The sequence below is a fragment of the Manihot esculenta genome, chromosome 4 (genome assembly GCF_001659605.2).
Source record: "Manihot esculenta cultivar AM560-2 chromosome 4, M.esculenta_v8, whole genome shotgun sequence".
In the NCBI taxonomy this organism is placed as follows: domain Eukaryota; kingdom Viridiplantae; phylum Streptophyta; class Magnoliopsida; order Malpighiales; family Euphorbiaceae; genus Manihot; species Manihot esculenta.
The window spans coordinates 6,041,956-6,060,228 of NC_035164.2; the positions used below are offsets into that span (position 1 = coordinate 6,041,956).

General features: G+C 35.3%; 2 protein-coding genes across 4 annotated transcripts; both read left to right on the forward strand.

The window, feature by feature from the left end:
* Positions 1-230: 230 nt before the first annotated feature.
* On the forward strand, positions 231-14,417 carry LOC110614188 (flowering time control protein FPA). Of its 3 annotated transcripts, XM_021755689.2 has the most exons (7): positions 232-748; positions 4,218-4,463; positions 4,869-4,931; positions 5,309-5,732; positions 5,811-6,309; positions 7,506-8,893; positions 14,086-14,417. In XM_021755689.2, exons 1-6 carry the CDS (start codon positions 464-466, stop codon positions 8,875-8,877), a joined length of 2,889 nt encoding a protein of 962 aa, XP_021611381.1. In that variant the 5' UTR covers positions 232-463; the 3' UTR covers positions 8,878-8,893; positions 14,086-14,417. The 3 variants fall into 3 exon arrangements, with proteins under 3 accessions (XP_021611380.1, XP_021611381.1, XP_021611379.1); XM_021755688.2 differs by having other exon boundaries at positions 231-748; positions 5,309-6,309; positions 14,083-14,417; XM_021755687.2 differs by having other exon boundaries at positions 5,309-6,309.
* Positions 14,418-14,966: 549 nt separating this feature from the next.
* Positions 14,967-16,346, forward strand: LOC110613930 (beta-1,3-galactosyltransferase sqv-2). The gene has a single exon (XM_021755349.2). The coding sequence runs from the start codon at positions 15,368-15,370 to the stop codon at positions 16,253-16,255; it is 888 nt and encodes a 295-aa protein (XP_021611041.1). The 5' UTR covers positions 14,967-15,367; the 3' UTR covers positions 16,256-16,346.
* Positions 16,347-18,273: the final 1,927 nt, after the last annotated feature.

Below are 18,273 nucleotides of genomic sequence, written 5' to 3' on the forward strand. Positions count from 1 at the left end.
TTAATAAAAAATTAAATAGTTACATTTTTTAAAATAATAAAAGTTTTTTTAATTGTCTTAAAAATTACCGTAACACATTAATAAGTTTTTTAAAAGCTCAACAAAATAATAATAATTCTCCCAAAGTTTAAAAAACTAACAAAATAGGATGAAAAAACGAGTGGGCTGACAAATCCAATGCGGCCCTAGGCAAACCATTAAAGGAATAAAAAACAGCAATTTGGAAACAAAGCGACCTGCCGTTTAAACAATCTCATCCCTCATCCTCGGAATCGTAGTTCCTCTCCTCGTACAACTTCTCGTTCTATAAATGCGAAAAATCTCACCTCTTCTCCTCGTAGATTTTCTCTCCTCTCTTCTTTCTTTACAATTTTCCTTTTCCAATCTCTATTAAAATCAAACAACAAAATCTTATTTAATTTCTTTATTTAGCCAAACCCTAATTCCTTGTCGATTTGTAACAATGGCACCCCCAATCAAATCCAGCAAAGTAGGTTACAAGGAATTGGACGAGCTCGAGTCTCCCTCGAACAGCCTGTGGGTGGGGAATTTGGGCGCTGACGTATCGGATTCGGATCTTATGGGAGTATTTGCAAAGTACGGTGCTCTTGATAGCGTCACTACTTATACGTCTAGGAGCTATGCGTTCTTATATTTCAAACGCGTAGAAGACGCTGCAGCGGCGAAGGAGGCGCTTCAAGGGACGATTTTGCGTGGGAGCCCTTTGAAGATCGAGTTTGCGAGACCGGTTTGTTGTTCTCATCTTTGCGTCTCGTTAGGTCGATTTTGGTCGTTGTTGTTTGGTATAATTATTTTTATTCGGTCTGTGAATTGTTTAATTTGTGTAATAATGATTGATTTTTTTCAGCATTTCAGATTTTTTGTGTGTCTTCTGGAACGTGAAAGTTCTTTTCCCCGTAGTCCAAAAATCATCATCCTTTTTGCGTTGCAATTATTACTCCTCCTTTTTGGGTTCCGATCCAAATAATCATCCCAAAATGATGAATATAACAAAATAACTGAGAATAAACTGGATAATGATTTTAATTTGGTATTAATATCACATGCATCTGGCGTTCATCAGTTGCTTGTCGATTAAGTCGACAAAAGAAGGGGGAAAATGGTGAATTTCCCAAGCTAAATGATACTTTAAGCATTACCCTAATTTCAATTTTGGTGTTTCGGATCTAATCTGCGATTATAGGTCGTACAAAATATTGGGTTGAGATTTTTAATGAACTAACCATGTAACGAGATTAATGAATTGGATACATAAGAGATGTTCCTAGTATCGATTATTGGTTTAAACTTTGGATAACGAAAAGTAGAAAAAGGGGAACCCTGTCAATTACATTTCAAGTCTTATACAATGGGTTCAAGGTAAAGACATGAAGAAAGCTACATGACGTCCATAATTCAGATGATAAGAATTCATTGGCGTATAAAATGATCTTTTTCTCTTCCCAGCAGCAATTGTTAACGCATGCTATCCTCAAAATTTGAAAATATAACCCACAGAAGAAGCTACTACTGCCTAGTTGTCTAAAGCTCTGATATTTTGAAATTATCTTTATCTTTAATCAACAATTCATATGGTCAATACACTAGTACACTAGTTACAATTATCTGTTTTGGGGACTAAGTCTCAGCCAATTAACTCTTTGGTGAGCCTTAGTGTTGGGTATTACATGTGGAATGCCAATCATTATTTAGTAGTCTAATAAGTAATCATGATTTAAATATAGAATACTGAAATTCTGAATCATGACCTGTTCCCTTTATTGTGTGCCCTGTTGGGCGAGCATAACTTCTTTGATGTATATGTCAGTAGAAACTTTTTCTATATTAAATAGAAATATGCTCACTCATTATGAGCTTGACCCTCTAAAGCTAATTTGTATTAGATCTGATGTTTTCTTTCTATTGGAAACACATGCCTTTCATGAGTGTATGGAGTTTGTGGGAGTTTTGCGTAAAAGTTCAACTAATCAACATCAACTAAGCTTTAATACCAACATAGTTGGGGTTGGTGTAAGAATTACTATCAGTAATTCTAGTTTTTCTCTTTTGTTTGAAAATTGCTTGTAAATGAAGTTGTAATTCTTGTATACCATACCGCCAAATGAACTTGGCTTCCTGAGTCTTATGCACGGGGAGGGGATTAGGTGTTATACAGTCTTACGAGAATGACTTCCCTGGGACTGAATTACATGATCGAGCGCCATTACTCAAAATTTTGACTTTTTAGTATGTCTATATTGCCTATCTGCATGTACAGCCCTATTTTCACCTCGTGGCATGGATAAGGGGAATCATAAATAACCTGTTCAAGGTACTGCAGGACGGAATTAAGTGAGACAAAGAAGCACACAGCAAGGTCCTGTGTTTCCCCTACGTTTCCATTGTCTTGCTTAGGACAAATTCTTATATAAAGCCATTGGGAAAAGGGAAAAAAGCTTCCTTCACTTATATTTCCAACTTGCCTTGAAAAAATTTCCCTTGATAATATTACATCCTGGTGTGTTCAATGGAAGCATAGCGATGTGCTTGATGTAATTTTGTTTCAAGCCCATATATTGATTTTATATGGATCTACAAGAGATTGGTACAAGTGTCCATGGATGTTGCAGGAGATTTCTGCATTTGCTCATTTATAATAAGGTTGTTATTTGTACTGAAGCATCCCAGGATGTGTTAATTCCCGCCAAAAGATGCACAAAGGGAGGAGCTCTTTAGATGCTAAGTTAAAGTATCATGTTTTCGCTGTTAACAAAGTAATACATGTATATGGTGCAAAGTTTAATGAATGAATATTACATGAATACAAGCATATGGGTCTAACTTGTCTATTTGGGTAGGGTTTACCTAACAGATGCTAAACAGCTAATGCAACAAAAATTACCCTTCTGTAGTTTATTGCTTCTCTCCAATGCATGATTACAACAATTTGGCTATTGACATGCTTAAATAAGAGTTTTGGTTTTCTACAGTTAACCTGTTTTGTAATAAAAATAATGGATTAAGTTGTAAAAAGTTTCCATAGTAAGCCACCAAGTTTTTCAATTATGACAATTCCAAACTCATCAGAAAGATTTTTCAATAGATTGTTGTATTCTTGTGATAATATTTGTAATGCATCCCTTTTCAATTGTGTTCTTCTGGACCTCTTTTTATCCAAGAGAAGTTGAAAAAGTATTTATTTGTTTAGATACTTTGTTATGTTTCCTGAAGGCACCTGAAAAAATTTTTAAGAACAACAATTTTATCCTTTTAGTATGAAAAGTTTGTTTGGCTCAAAGATCATTATTGATTTCTTTAGAATAATGTTCTTGGCAAGTTGTCATAAAATAAGAAATACAGATCGTATTTTAGAATTTGAATTGTCTTAATGATGCTTGCAAATGATAATTTGTAAGAAATATGGGATAGGTGGAGAAGGATAAGCTCTTTGCATGGACTTGATTCTAGAAATCACATTCACTCTTATTTTTCCATTTTCATTTTTCATCATACAACTTTTTCTTACTGCTGTATCTAGGAAACCTCAATGAACACACTATTTGTGCCCTCATTGTAGCTGCAAACTCATGTTCTCTTCTTCTTCTTCTTCTTCTTCTTTTTCCCCCCTTCTTTTCTAATTCTTTAGTTTTACAAGGGAGTTTGTCTTTTTGACCCAAAGGTCTTGGTAATTCTGTTGGTCTATTGTGGACAAGAAAATTCTGCCAGAGTGACTTCCCTTTGGAGATTGTTAGGGCCCACTCATATCCCCACTTCTGATATGGTTAATCCTTTTTTGATTAACAGAAAAAGCTTGTATTTTGTGATTTGTATCCAAGTACAGGTGCTTCAATGTGTTTCTGGGATGGTTTTATTAAGTTATAGTGAAGAGATCAAGTAATGGAGATTGAAAGGGACAGTTGCTTGGGGGGCCATTGCTGAAACTTATTTGGCTATTGCAGCATGCTTAATTTATGGACACACACACATGCGCACGCAATACCTTTTCCCCATGCTAGTATTGCTCCTTTTCTTTTGGGCTAAAACATCAGGCTTGCCTGTTCAGCAATTATATTATATTCCCTACCTTGTTTAGTCATATGACTCTTGGTTCAGAATAAAGAATTTGATTCAATGAGTGGTTTTTAGTGGATTTTGGAATTATTCCAATGGTGCAATCTTAGGGTACTTCTTATGGTCTTAATCAATTCTGTTTTCAGGCCAAGCCCTGCAAGCATCTGTGGGTGGGTGGATTCAGCCCAGCAATTTCTAAGGAACAGTTGGAAGAAGAGTTTCTTAAGTTTGGTACAATTGAAGAATTTAAGTTTCATAGAGACCGGAATACTGCTTTTATCGAGTATGTCAAACTGGAAGATGCTTTAGAAGCCATGAGAAATATGAATGGGAAGCGGATTGGCGGTGACCTGATACGTGTGGATTTCCTTCGTTCACAATCCTTGAGAAGGGTAAGTTGATTTCTTGAGAATATTTAATGCACTTCTCAAAGGTCTAATGTGTAGCTGATGGGATCCATATCTAAAACTATTCAGAATGGGATAAACTATGGTAGAAATAGGTCAAGTTGAACAAAGCTTGCCTGTTTGGATGTTTTTCTCTTCAATTTTCTTTTCATGCAAACTGTTTTATTTATTTGACTCTAATTTATGGATTAGTCTTGTGTTGATGTAACATGAATGGCATATGTGTGGGTAATTTTCGATTACTTCATGTTTATATGTTCCCACTTGAGGAATACTGGACACTGGAACACATAGGCTATCTGCTTTTTCAAATATTGGTTTCTTCTATTGTATTTATGTATTTCTATCCGGTTAGATAGCTGATGTTACATTTACTGTTTTCGCTGACAGGACCAATTGTATGAGTTTCGTGATTCCAAAGAGAGTCAGTTTTCTGGAGTAAGACGAACACAGGTGATTGATTCTTGAATGACTTTGGCTATTCTTTCAATTGCATATCTCCTACATTGTGATTGCCTATTTTCTTAAAGTCACTATTTCTGTCTGACTGCCTGTTTTCTTATTACAATGTATTTTTATGCTGTGATTGGTTGGCTGGTTCTGTCACTTATTACCTATCTTACAACTTCTGGTGCGTGCAGTTTTTCAGACTAAAATACTGACCCTGAATCTGGTCAGTTTGGGTTATAGGAAATATATGGATTTTATATGGCAATCTTTGTAGAAAGTTTATGTGGCTGATGAATGCTTAAATTGTCATATTCTTAAACTGGCAAATTATAATTATAGTTCACTACATGTTTTTTAATTCTTTGTTCTTAATGTTTCAGCCTTCTCAGCTTTTAGGGTGCCGAAGGGAAGGCTTACCCAGTAATGTACTGTGGGTAGGCTATCCTCCATCTGTGCAGATTGATGAACAAATGCTTCACAATGCAATGATTCTTTTTGGTGAAATTGAGAGAATTAAGAGCTTTCCATCAAGGCACTATTCCTTTGTAGAGTTCAGAAGCGTAGATGAAGCTCGGCGTGCTAAAGAAGGCTTGCAGGGGCGCCTTTTCAATGATCCTCGCATCACAATAATGTATTCAAGCAGTGAACTGGCTCCTGGTAAAGAGTACTCCAGTTTTAGTCCTGGTGTTAAAGGGACAAGGCCAGAGGTTTTTAATGAACATATTTTGGGGTCTAGCCAGCTGGAAATACTGGATCATCATCGCACTCTGGGGCTAAATACTTTTCCTGGACCATTAACACCTAGTAATATTCATAGATCAAATGTACCATTACGTCCTTTTGGTGCTCAAGTTGGTTTTGATGCTGCGCTTTCTAATGCAGAATATAATGATTTGGCTCCACTGCATAGTTTCCGAGATGGGAATCCTAACATTACAATGGGACCTAACTGGAGAAGGCCATCCCCTCCTCCATCTGGGATTCTTCCTTCTCCAGGTTCAAGGATTAGGCCACCAATGAGGTCAGTGTCTACTGGATGGGATGTGCTTGACCCCAGTCAGAGGGAACCAAAACGGTCAAGGATTGATTCACCATTGCCCATAGATGATGATTCTTTTGCCTCAAGGAAGATTGACGATCGTGGGTTGGGTTTGGACAAAGCATATAGGCTTGGTCCAATTGCTGATGGAGGTATCTCAGGTCCATTAATAAATGCTCAAGGTAAGCGTAGTCTTAGTCCAGTTGGTGTAAGGGGTGGTTTAGGATCTCATCGACGTCAGCTTGGCAATGATTATATATGGCGTGGTATTATTGCCAAGGGTGGAACACCAGTTTGCCATGCTCGTTGTGTCCCTATAGATAAAGGGATAGAATCAGAACTGTGAGTATGACTTATCTTGTATGCAATTTTGTATTTGCACGTAAAAAGTATTTGAGATGGTGGATTTGTCTTGCTATAGTGCATACATGCAGATTTTTCATACAGCAATTTAATTGAGATTTCTGGGGTAATTTTCACCCAAAGTCACTCAACTTCTAGTGGTCACTCAACTTTAATTTCTTTTTTAAAACCCCTCAAACTTCAATTAAATTTTCATTAAACTACTTCTTACCTATAATTGCAGGATTCTAGGTTAACATGAATTAAAAAAAAAAAAAAAAACTCTCTTCTATTGTCTATTTTATATTTTTGTTCACTCTATCTAAAAAAAAAAATTACATATTTTCTCTTTTCTCTTCTTCTCTCCCTCCTAAGAATATACAATTTTATTTTGCAATATATAAAAAAATAAAGAAATTTAAAGTTACCTAAAATTATTACAGCTACCCATAATAAAGGAGCAAAAAAATTAAAGATGGAGTAATTTCTTCTTTTTTCTTGAACCAATTAATTAACAAAAAAGAAATTAAAAGTAACATCACCTTTCTAATAATTATTATTTATTGCATTTTTTTCTTAATAAAGTCAAAGGACTATATATAATAAATAGGTTCTATTTTATTCTATTTTTTTATAATTTATTATTTTAAAGTATTTTTAAATTTTAAATATTAAAATCTTATTCCAATAATTATCTAAAATTAATTTTGTTATAAATATGTATAAAATTATATACATATTTATAACAAAATTAATGAATAAGTTTTTTAAATAGTTATGTAATACGAAGGTTAATGAATTCTTGCATTAATAAGTTTTTTAAATATAAAACTTCGTATTATTCATTAACCTCTGTAACATTGCATCTCATACCTTTTCCCATGAATTCTTGCATTCATGCATGAAATTTTGCTGTTATCATATGCAACTAAAACTTCGTATTATAGATATAGTTGTCTGCTGTTTTATCCGCTTATTTTATTCCCTGAACTCATCAGGGTGTGAACTTACACTGGATTACTTTTAGATTCCTAAACTTGTTTTCTCTGACTTCAAACTTAAATCTAAGCGGAGAATCTCAGTTGATAGCAGTTTCGTTATCACTCTGATTTCACCCATGTCATTTTGATCTTGTTGATGGAACTTGAACATATCATTTCTTTTGACCTCCTAATTGCTGGCTTCCTGTTTTGCAGTCCTGAAGTTGTTAATTGCTCAGCCAGAACTGGATTGGATATGCTCACGAAACACTATGCTGAGGCCATTGGTTTTGACATTGTCTTCTTCTTGCCAGATAGTGAAGATGATTTTGCTTCCTATACTGAGTTTCTTCGCTATTTGGGTTCAAAAGACCGTGCTGGTGTTGCCAAGTTTGACGATGGGACAACACTATTTTTGGTGCCTCCATCGGATTTCTTAACTAAGGTGTTGAAAGTTGCAGGACCTGAACGTCTCTATGGTGTAGTCCTCAAGATGCCACATGTCCCTGGTAGTGCATTAATACAGCCACAGCTACAACAGCCCGGCCATTTTCCTCAGTATATCGATAGGCATCATATTCCTCCACCAGAAGCCGAGTATAATCAAATTCCTCAGGATGAACATATGATGCCACTGGATTATAGGGTTTTGCATGAGGATTCAAAATCTCTGTCGAAATCATTTTATACACCACCAACCGAGGCTATTGCAGAGCAGTCTATTCCTCAGGACTATGCTTCTAATAACTCTGTAGCAGCTTCTCAAGCAGGAGTTTCGTTGACACCTGAGCTTATTGCCACTCTTACATCTCTAATGCCTGCAAATGCACAGTCAACTGGTTTAGAAGGTGGTCAGCCAGTATCAGGCTCTGTTGTTAGGCCTCCATATTCTGCAGTTGCTACTGATAAAGGAACTTCCTCACTTGGATGGAAGAATGATAATCAGGTGTCTGGAAACACAAATCATGTACAATTTGGGAACCAGTTCAACTCCCAGGCACAAGTTCCGTCTCAGTTTCAACCTCACCTGTCTCTTTCTAAGGGACCTTATAATCCAGCAATGGTGCCTGCAAACACCCAAATCCAAGATTCTTCCATCAACCTATCACATCAGGATGGAATTCCATCTAGGTCTTTGACTAGTGTTTCCATGCCTTCCCAAAGTGGACAAGTTGGTGTATCATCACAAGTCAGCCAGCAGTATAAGCTTGATGTTCCTCATCAGAAGGGATATGGTGGAATGGTGCATGGAACGGATGTTTCTGCTTCATATAATCCACCTGTTATTCAGCAACCTAATAATCATGTTGCCTTCTCTAGTCAGGCTCAGGGTGGTAATCAATCCCAGGTACAATCTGGGATGGCTCTATCTGCTGACAAACTGAATCAGCAGAATCCTAGTCAGATGCAGCAATTCCAAACTGCTCTTCCTGGAGCTGCTCAGGGCACATCAGAGGTCGAGGTTGACAAGAATCAGCGATACCAATCAACACTACAGTTTGCAGCAAGCCTCCTCCTCCAGATACAGCAGCAACAACAGCAACAAACGGGCAATCCTGCAGTGCGTGGGTCTGGAAATCAACAATGAGATTCCTTTAATATCGGTATGCACTCTTACTATTACTAAATGATTTTTTTAATCTATTTTTAGTTGGATTGTTGAATCTGTCTAGAGGATAATTACATTTCTTCTAGAAGTGTTCTAGTTTTGCTTGTTTGTTTGTTTGTTTGATTATCATGAAATGTGTTGTAGTGTTTTTTTATTTTTTATTTTTTCTGCTGTTGTATTTCTTTTTTTGTTTGCTGGGGAAAACAAACTGTATTTATATGATTCTTTTTGGCTGCACACATGCATATGGGAAAACCCTACAAGTTAGATTGTCATTGATTTTGCAGTCTGCTTTAATATAGAGATTACAGCAAAGATGATTTGAAGTATAATAAATTTTTTCAGTGGTGATACTAGTACATTATTTCAATTACAGCAACATAGAATGTTGAAAGGTTGTTGTTTCCTTCTTATTTCAAACTTTGAAAGTGCTAGGTTTCTTGTAATGTGTTCAAGAAGAGTTGACATGCTTTAGCACTGTTATTCATAATCTGTTGTATGCTATTTTTGGGAAAGGGGAGAGAGGGAGAATTTGTTTCTTAAGATGTGGGCTCTACAGCCTCATTTTCTCCCCATTCTCTTTCCTTCCACTTTCCCCCTCTCCCAAACACAGCATTATATAGCTAAGCAAGACACTGAATTAGAAAAGATGAGCACCTTATTTTTGCAAAACGTATGTACGAAATTCATTCTCATTTTTCTTTCCTGCCCCTCCTTTTTGTGTTTTCAGCTAAGGGAATATCAACTTTGCTTCCACTTCCATTCTCTTTTCTTTCTATTTTGTCTAGAGGAGAAAACAATGATCAGGAATTGATTTCTTTTCACTAGTTTCAATTTACTTCCAGTCTCACTTCATTTCGTTCCCATTTGGAGTATGGACATAATGTTTATGTCCAGATATCTGGTAGCAGATTATGCAAATAAATCAAGTAGCATTGTACAAGCGAATGGGTAGCTGTAGAAGTACATTCATTAAACCATATCAATTCATTGAAGCATAACCTACCATTTCGATTTTGGATGTCTTTGTGTGTGCAAAATTGGAAGTCTATGGAATTAACTTCATATGCCTGACTTTTAGCTTGAGGTCAAGAGGATATTTGGTGTTTCTCCATGATATTCATCGGCAAATTGAGAAAATATAAAGAGAAGGGATTGGTGTTTCTTTTGTGGGGAAATGATACTATAGAAAACCCAAAGGGTTGGTGGTTGTGGTGGTTAAGGTGAGTGGGTTTCAATTTTAACCCTAAAACCGAATTGAACTGACTTAATTCGTTTTGTTGGTTAGTTTTCTTTTTGTCTTCTTTTATCATTTTAAAGTTGTTTGGTTTTATCAATTCATTTGGGTTAGTATAGTAAAAAGCCAAATTATTTGGATCAAATCTATATTCCCTAGAGTGCTGACAATTTATTACCCTAAAAATTTTAAAATCCTTAATCTATCTCTTGTTTTTGTCATCGCTTCCTTTTTGCTTTGCCCTCTTTTAGTCTTTCTTCACTTCATCACTCCTCTCTCCTTTCTCTTTCTTACTCTCATTCTCCTTTGGACTCAAAGTCCCATCCTAGACTCTTAAGCTTTTTGCTCCTCACTAATCCTCGCATTTCATTAATTCACTGCATTGAAGCATTGATTCATAGTTCGCTCTAAAGTCTCTCATTGGTCTTCACTCTTATTGCTAATTGCTACTTCCACCTCAACATTCGCTGTAATAGTCCGGCTAAAACTTCTAAAACTCACTTTCCACTTGATCCAAAATAGTTAATTCAAATTATTTAGTAGTTTTTGCTAGATATTATATAAACCTGAATTTTTTTCCATTGCTGCTCGATGTGGGAGAAGCGTGAGATGTCACAATCTTTTCCACTCAATTTTGTGATGTCCACGTCGCAATATTGCTATGCTGAATTAGGTACAATTGCTGCAAAGTCAGAACAGGACCTTCAAGTATTGTGGTTTGCTAATGTCTCGAACAGTTTCATCTCGTTCCCCAATCGCCCTTTCCTCGCAGGTCTTAACTCCTAACTTCGCATGATTTTTTGATCTAGGTAGCTCTAATACTAATTATAACAGTTTGGGCCTAAGTACCTTTTGAGCCCATTTAGTTAAAATGATTAACCTAAATTATTTAGTAGTTTTTGCTAACTATTGTATAAACCTCAAATTTTTCCCATCGCTGCACGATGCGGGATAAGAGTGGGACGTCACATCCAATTCTATAGTGCTAATCACTTGGTCTTTGATCATAATGTGCTTACCTCTCCAGGATTACTTACCACCTATTACAATGAAATACCCATTGGAGGAAGCACCAGGAAAGCCCATACCCTCCACCACCACAATGACTACCAACCACCAGATCCGCACTCTTGGTCCCTATCATTTTTGCCACTATCTAATGCTGCTGCTATTTTTCACCTATTAATTGTCTCAAAAATCTTTTTGGTTTTTAATTTGTTTCGTTTTTCTTTCAGTTGTATTGCAATATCTATTGTGATTTCTTGGTGTTTTTCCCTTCTATGTGAATTTGTTACTAGTGTTTTCTTTATTTCTCACATGGATTATTATCTCTTCGTTTGGAATTAAGAATTTTGCAAGAATTCAATTCAGTTGATTCATTTTCTTACAATTCTCTTATTTGAAATGAAAGAATTCATTTTTTGTAACTTAAAAATTTTTCATCATGTATGAAAATGAAATCGTGTATGATTTTGCAAGTTTTCATTTGAATTCTCTTCTTGCAAAATCATTCATGCCAAACGAAGGGTGTGAAATTGAGTTTCCCATGATTTGTGTTGTTTGTGCAATGGCAGATTGATGTAATTTTTCAATTCAACAAGCTAATTTATTTGGTTCGATTAGTTACTCTGGATTGGTTCGGTTTTGTTATTTATAAAGTGCAGTTCAATTTTTTTGGTTTTCTAGTTCAATCGAACTGGCTTTGAAGGGATATCATGCACTGGATTGGATGTCCCTCTTGGATAGAACTTATGTTGTGCTCTCCTTGTGCTTCATTGCTTCTGTTATTTTGTGATGTGTTTGCATGATTTGGGGCTCTACATATGCTGGTAATTAGAGATTAGCTTCTCTCTTGTTGTTGCTTAATATGGCAATCTCTCATCTGTTCTCCTTGAGCGTACAGCGATCGTTTGTCTGCATTTATTTTCCATCTTTGCTTCTAACAAATTCTAGTTCCGGTTGTAGATTGCGTATGTTTGTGAATATCATTCATGAATCATTTGTCTAGAAGGCAGTGCTGGTTATATATGCATGTTTCTGTTGACGCATTTCATGCAGTAACTTTAGTTTGTTAGATATGCTTTATATTCTGTTGTTTTGCAATTGCGTCATATTAGCTTGCTCCTGTGTTCTTTGGATCTTTTCTCATTATCTTAAGACTTTCTGCTTGTCATTATTTATGTTTAGATTGATCTACATATTTTTTGTAATTATGAGATGTAATTCTACCTTGTAAGAGCGTGCTTTAGATAAATTTGAAATACTATATTGATATTATTAAAGCATCTTGAGTGTGGCCAAAAAATTTTTAACTAGAATTTGCTCAAACTTGATCTCTTTTACGAGGGAGGGGGGGAAAAACCTCAATAAATGAAGCCCAATATTTGGACCTAATTTTTAAGCGAAACAGGCATAAAAGGCAATATAAGCTAAATATTTGGACCTAATTATTCCGCGAAATACGCGTTTATGTTTCTTTACGATTGGTATCTGGCACACGAACTGATGGGGTCTAGTCATATAATCCTGGTGTGGCATCAGATATACCACTCCGACTTGCTCGTTCATGCTCTAGATCCAGGTTTACATGTTTGTAGGTAGTTAATTATAACGAGTGTATTGCAGGTGTGAATGAACTTAAATGGAATGCTTACCGTCTCGCCTTTTTTATAGTGTACAAGGTAATGTAAGCTTTGGTGAGGTTAATAGGAGTGCCAAAAAACATAACCTGAAATCACTACTCCAGCACTTCTCCAGTCCTATAGATCGAATTATAAATAATCAGAAAATGCTCATGATTTGTATGCACCTCTTCCATAAGGAATAACGATATGGCCTTGTGCTATTGTTGAGGGAACCTTCTGTTAAAGTGTAGTTGCACCGATTTCAAATTCCTATCGTAATGATTTTTCAGCAGATTAGTTGGAGCAGTGTACGTTTATCAGATAGTTTCCCTCATTTAAAGAGAACGCTAGTTCAGTCTAGGCTTTCTAAGAATCTGGTTGGCAGAAATTGTGGTAATCCACTTTTGCTCGGCTTTGACATGGATAGGGATGTGAAGTGATATTATATCTATGGAATTTGGCGAAGAAGTGTGATAAGTAAATATAAATAAGTATAATGAGCGGATGATTACCTATGAATATCTTTCTGAATGTTAGGGTCAAAGCTAAGTTTTTTAATGGGAAAAGTTTGTTTCCTGGAAAATCCTGTGGAAGCCATTTTACTAAACAATCTATGGTTTTTTCTTGAAATAAGGCAATCAAATGCTCTCGTTACAGCTGAGGTGTGTGGCAGTTGGATGAGAAAATTAATATAATTTGGGAGTTCGCTGTGTTTTTGCGAGTAAAGAAGCGGTGAGTTTGTTAAGAGTCGGTGTGGAGAGTAAATTGTCGCGAACGGGTGGATTTGAAGTCATCTTTTTGCTTAACCAAAAATACAAATTTTAGAAAAGTAATGGTTGCCATTTTCAAAACTACTTTTGAAGCAAATTTTAATAATATTTACTATGAAAGTGATCGTATTAAATTTCTATCTCAAGTATTTTTCTTTTTTTATTTTTTTTTAAAGAAAGATACGTAAACCAACGATAGATATGGTATAATGATGTTTGTATTTTATTTTGCGCAATTTGAATTGTAGTTCTGCGTTCTTAGAAGCAAGAATCCTGAATTCCTTATTGATAAAAGGTTAAATATTTAAGGTGAGGTAAGGAAATGAAGTGGAACTCACTCTCGGAAATGAATAATTTTCTCACGAATGCCATAAATCTTTTACTGCTGTTTGTTTTTTCATGGTTTTGGTGATTTGATAATTATTTATTTTCCTAAAATAACGTGGCCAAATTTTATCCTGTGATAAACAGGATTTGCATGGCTGTAATTGTCGTAGTTTGATTCGTATAATAAACAGTTTTTTTTTTTTTAATGGATGTCTGGTATGTGTAGCAGGTAGTGGGACGTTATTTGTTATCCGAAGATGAGAGAGATACAATTGGGTGTTAGCCTTTTATCTGTTCCAATGGAGAAAGTTTGCGATTCGAATCAAAGATTGCCCAAAACGTTGCGTTTTCGTTTGGCGTTTGCTGATGATGTGGGTAGGAATTAAAAATGCAGTGTACAAATAGTTTGTTTTGGACCTTGTTTTTACTTCTCAAGTAATCCTTTTCTAACGTTTCATTTAGGTGTGCAATTTCCCCATGCGTTTAATTCTCGATTACTATCGACGCCCAAATTTTCCAAATGAAGTTTATTTATACCTTTTTTTTTTTTTTCAAATTAAACGATGTGTTTAAGAGCAGCCAAATGGGTTTACGGGTTGGACATTCACGAAAATAATCAGATTAGAATTCAAACTTGACTCTGATTATTATTTATAATACTCGAATTCATTGTAAAACCATCTTAATTTCATTCTAATTTATTCTAAATTACTCACGCCCGTGTTGAAGAGTTTGTATAACTTTTTTATTGTTAACTAACCATTTATGCAAAAATCTATTTTTCTTAATAATTTTATATTATCATTTCAATGATCACTTTATTTTATTTTTTATGTCAGAATATATACAAAAGTTTGTACATATTTCACAAAATTATAATTTTATTAGGAACAAACAATAGTGGGTTCCGCAAAAATGAGCATATTGGAACTCGAATCCATTTAACAAATTCAATACTTATACCCATTATAAACTCAATTACATTTTAGTTTGAGTTACTCAAACTCGATTATTATCCAAAAAATACGAAACCCATTTAATTTTACAATTTTTAATTTAATAAGTTACATAAAATATTAGTTAACAGATTAATCAATATTAAAATTTGATATGCGGAATCTCAAACTGAGTATTACTTATAAAATTCGATGAAATTAGATACCCACAAAAATTTAATCTATGAACAACTCTAAATTTTATATTTTAATTAATTAGTTATATAGATGAATTCAATTAATGTATATTCTGCATAAAAATTCTGACTCTGAAAATTGTTAAACCGTTGCAATCCCTAAATTTCATGAATTAGCATCCGATTCCAGCCCTACCTTAAGTTATAAGCACGAGAAATATCACATCAATACCACTTTATTCACATGTAAAAACCATATCCACGAGGACTATGCTCTCTCCATACATCATCATTCATCAACCTAATCATAACATTTAACGATCCTCATCACATCAAATTTAAATACTCTCTTATTTTCAGATCTTCTATTTTGCACATAATGAAGCAGAAGATTAGAGTCATTCAAATTACAATATTGCCCTCTCTTCTTCTTCTTCTGTCTCTCCTCTCCTTCTATCTCCAACTAAAATCTCTTCTACTATCCCCATCCGTTTACTCCTCTTCGACATTAAATCAAACACATTCCGTGCAAACCAAATTTAGCATCTTAATTGGAATCTTAACCCGCCCAGAAAAATCCGATCGTCGCCACTTCCTTCGCCTTGTCTATGGAATCCAATCATCACCCATAGCTGATATAGATGTAAAATTTGTATTCTGCAACCTCACAAAGCATGAGCAGAGGGTGTTTATAGCATTAGAAATCCTTCGCTTCAACGACATTATCATCTTAAATTGCACAGAGAATATGAACAATGGCAAGACCTACACCTACTTCTCTTCACTCCCACAAATCCTTCCAAAACCTTACACATATGTAATGAAAGCTGATGATGATGTCTTCATTAGGCTCACCCCATTATCTCTCTCTCTAAACCCACTTCCAAGGCTGGATTTGTACTATGGTTTTGTGATTCCGTGCAGCAGCAAGAACCCATTTGTGGATTACATGTCAGGAATGGGATTTTTGTTGTCCTGGGATCTTGTTGAGTGGATTGGGAGATCTGGGATCCCTGCAAAGGAGACGCAAGGGCCAGAGGATAAGTTGGTTGGGAAATGGTTGAAGATTGGAAACAAAGCAAAGAATCGATTTTCTGATAAGCCTGCAATGTATGATTATCCAGGAACAAATGGAAGGTGCTCCCATGAGCTTATACCAGAAACTGTGGCAGTTCATAGGCTTAAGAGATGGGATCAATGGCTTCATGTTCTTGAATTTTTTAATGTCACTAAACAACTTAACAACTCCGAGTTTTTTCATTTATGAGATTTTTTGTCCATAGAAATTTGGGCCATGAGATTCCCAATCTAGTGAATGTTAGGCCCATTTATGATATCATCGGCTCATTCGTCATTTCTTCATTAAAGTTTGATCAAAATTAAAACGTAGATTTTTTACTTAGAACAATGTATATATATATGAACAAAAAGATTTAAAATGCCATTAATATTGTTTATTATTTATAAATTATTAAAAATTATCCTCCCGTAAATTAGGTTTCCTTAACTATTGTTTTACCAATATAATCATATTCAAATTTTATAATTATATTATAAGTTTGCCATTATTCCTATTCTCTCTCTTTTTTAGAGAGATAAAACCCTCCTTCACTTTTTTAACTTTTTTGAAGTTGTCTACTGTTAGAGTAGGGAATGGTTCTTTCTTCCTCGCTCTAGTGTGGTTGCTTTCTTTTTATATTAAATGATGTAGATAGATTTTATTTTAATTTTTTTTAGATTGGTCCTGTTTTAGTTTTGTTTCATACAGATTATACAAAAAATTAGGAGAGAGTTATTATGATGATTGTCTTCTTAAAAAATTTTGAATTATATAATATTATTTGTATAAAAGGTAGTGATACGGTCAGCGAAGATTTTTTAGATTGAAGTTGAAAGAAAAAATACACTTATAAGATGCGAGTGGAGTGCTAAGCTCTCCCATGTTCTTTATATGTCAACTACTTGACAATCTATCTTATGTCCCCTACTTAGATTGCGGGAACTTTGATGAAGGGCATTTACTCTTGATTGTAGTTTCAAGGTCTGCTTGCAACATACAATGCTTTAGTAATGCAAGACTCCCTCCAGCTGTGCTTTTAGAGTGTTAAATGATTATTTCTCCGGTGGATCTGGTGAGTTATTGGCCCATCTCCGGTAGATCTAGTTTGTTATGGCAAGTCGATGTTTCTCTACTCTATCTATTTCCTTGCTGAGTCATGCTTCTTCTAGGACAGAAGACCCACTATCTAGTTAGGATTTTTTATGTATGGGCTTGGGCGTTGCTTGTATGGGCTTAGGTAGTGAGTTTTCTGAGATGCTTGTATTTTGCTCAATGGTCTTTGTATGGTTTTTAACTCTCTAATGAAATTATCTTTTGAAAAATATATATATAATTTTACCAAATTATTATTGGTTCAATTGAGAAGAAAAATGAAATTCTAGTTAAATTACATATCCATTTAAGTAAGGAAAATGTCAAAGAATTAAATATGATGAACCTGAGATCCGATAAAGTAATGGAATGAGAACACATAGGCAAATGTTTAATTCACAGGGAAATTGATGACTCTGGTTGGATTGTTGAGAGTTAATAGAGCTGATAAGCTTCTGGTTCATAGAGATTAAGGTTTAGAAGAGAGGTTGTATATTTTGTAATTCAATGATAGCTAAAATGTATGCCCAAAAGTGGCTGGTCCAAGAATATTTATACCCTGACCATGTTAGAACATTCTGATAGATGTCATTTCGAATTGGATGGTGACGTGCTGTGACAGGTGTGTCAAACGGCTCATTAATGGCGGGCAACCGGCTAATAAATACTGAGTTGCTTCACCCATACCTGTCCATCAAGCGTGTCTTTTCTGCCAGCCCTATGGCACACGTAATTATGACCCTATAGAGGCTCATATGCTTTGAAGAGACCGATCAGCTGGCTCTGAGCATAGGTGAGGTAGGTTCACCTATTCTGGGCATGGATATGGTTAAAGGGGCAGGAGGTCTAGTCTGCACACTATGTAGAATGGACTTTCTATAGCCCGGTCATAGCGGGGGCCTAATATGGGGGACTCTTTTGCTTCTCTTGTATATGTATCGTGATCTCTGTGGAATTCATCATTATTATGTTATCAAATACCCTTTCGCTTCTTCAAGGGTTATTTATGGCGATTGGAGGTGCGAATTGAGTTCAACGCTTTTATTACCAAGTGTGTACTCATTAATTCCCTTTGAATTATGAAGAGTTGTCATAAGTATGCATGACACGCACGCACGCCCTTCCATAGGCAT

Bases quoted from the DNA above. Each gene is read 5' to 3' on its own strand.
- LOC110614188 (XM_021755688.2), top strand. From the start codon at position 464: ATGGCACCCCCAATCAAATCCAGCAAAGTAGGTTACAAGGAATTGGAC. The intron at 4,464-4,868 runs GTAAGTTGATTT...TTTCGCTGACAG, and splicing joins GTTCACAATCCTTGAGAAGG to GACCAATTGTATGAGTTTCG. The intron at 4,932-5,308 runs GTGATTGATTCT...TTAATGTTTCAG, and splicing joins CTGGAGTAAGACGAACACAG to CCTTCTCAGCTTTTAGGGTG.
- LOC110613930 (XM_021755349.2), top strand. From the start codon at position 15,368: ATGAAGCAGAAGATTAGAGTCATTCAAATTACAATATTGCCCTCTCTT.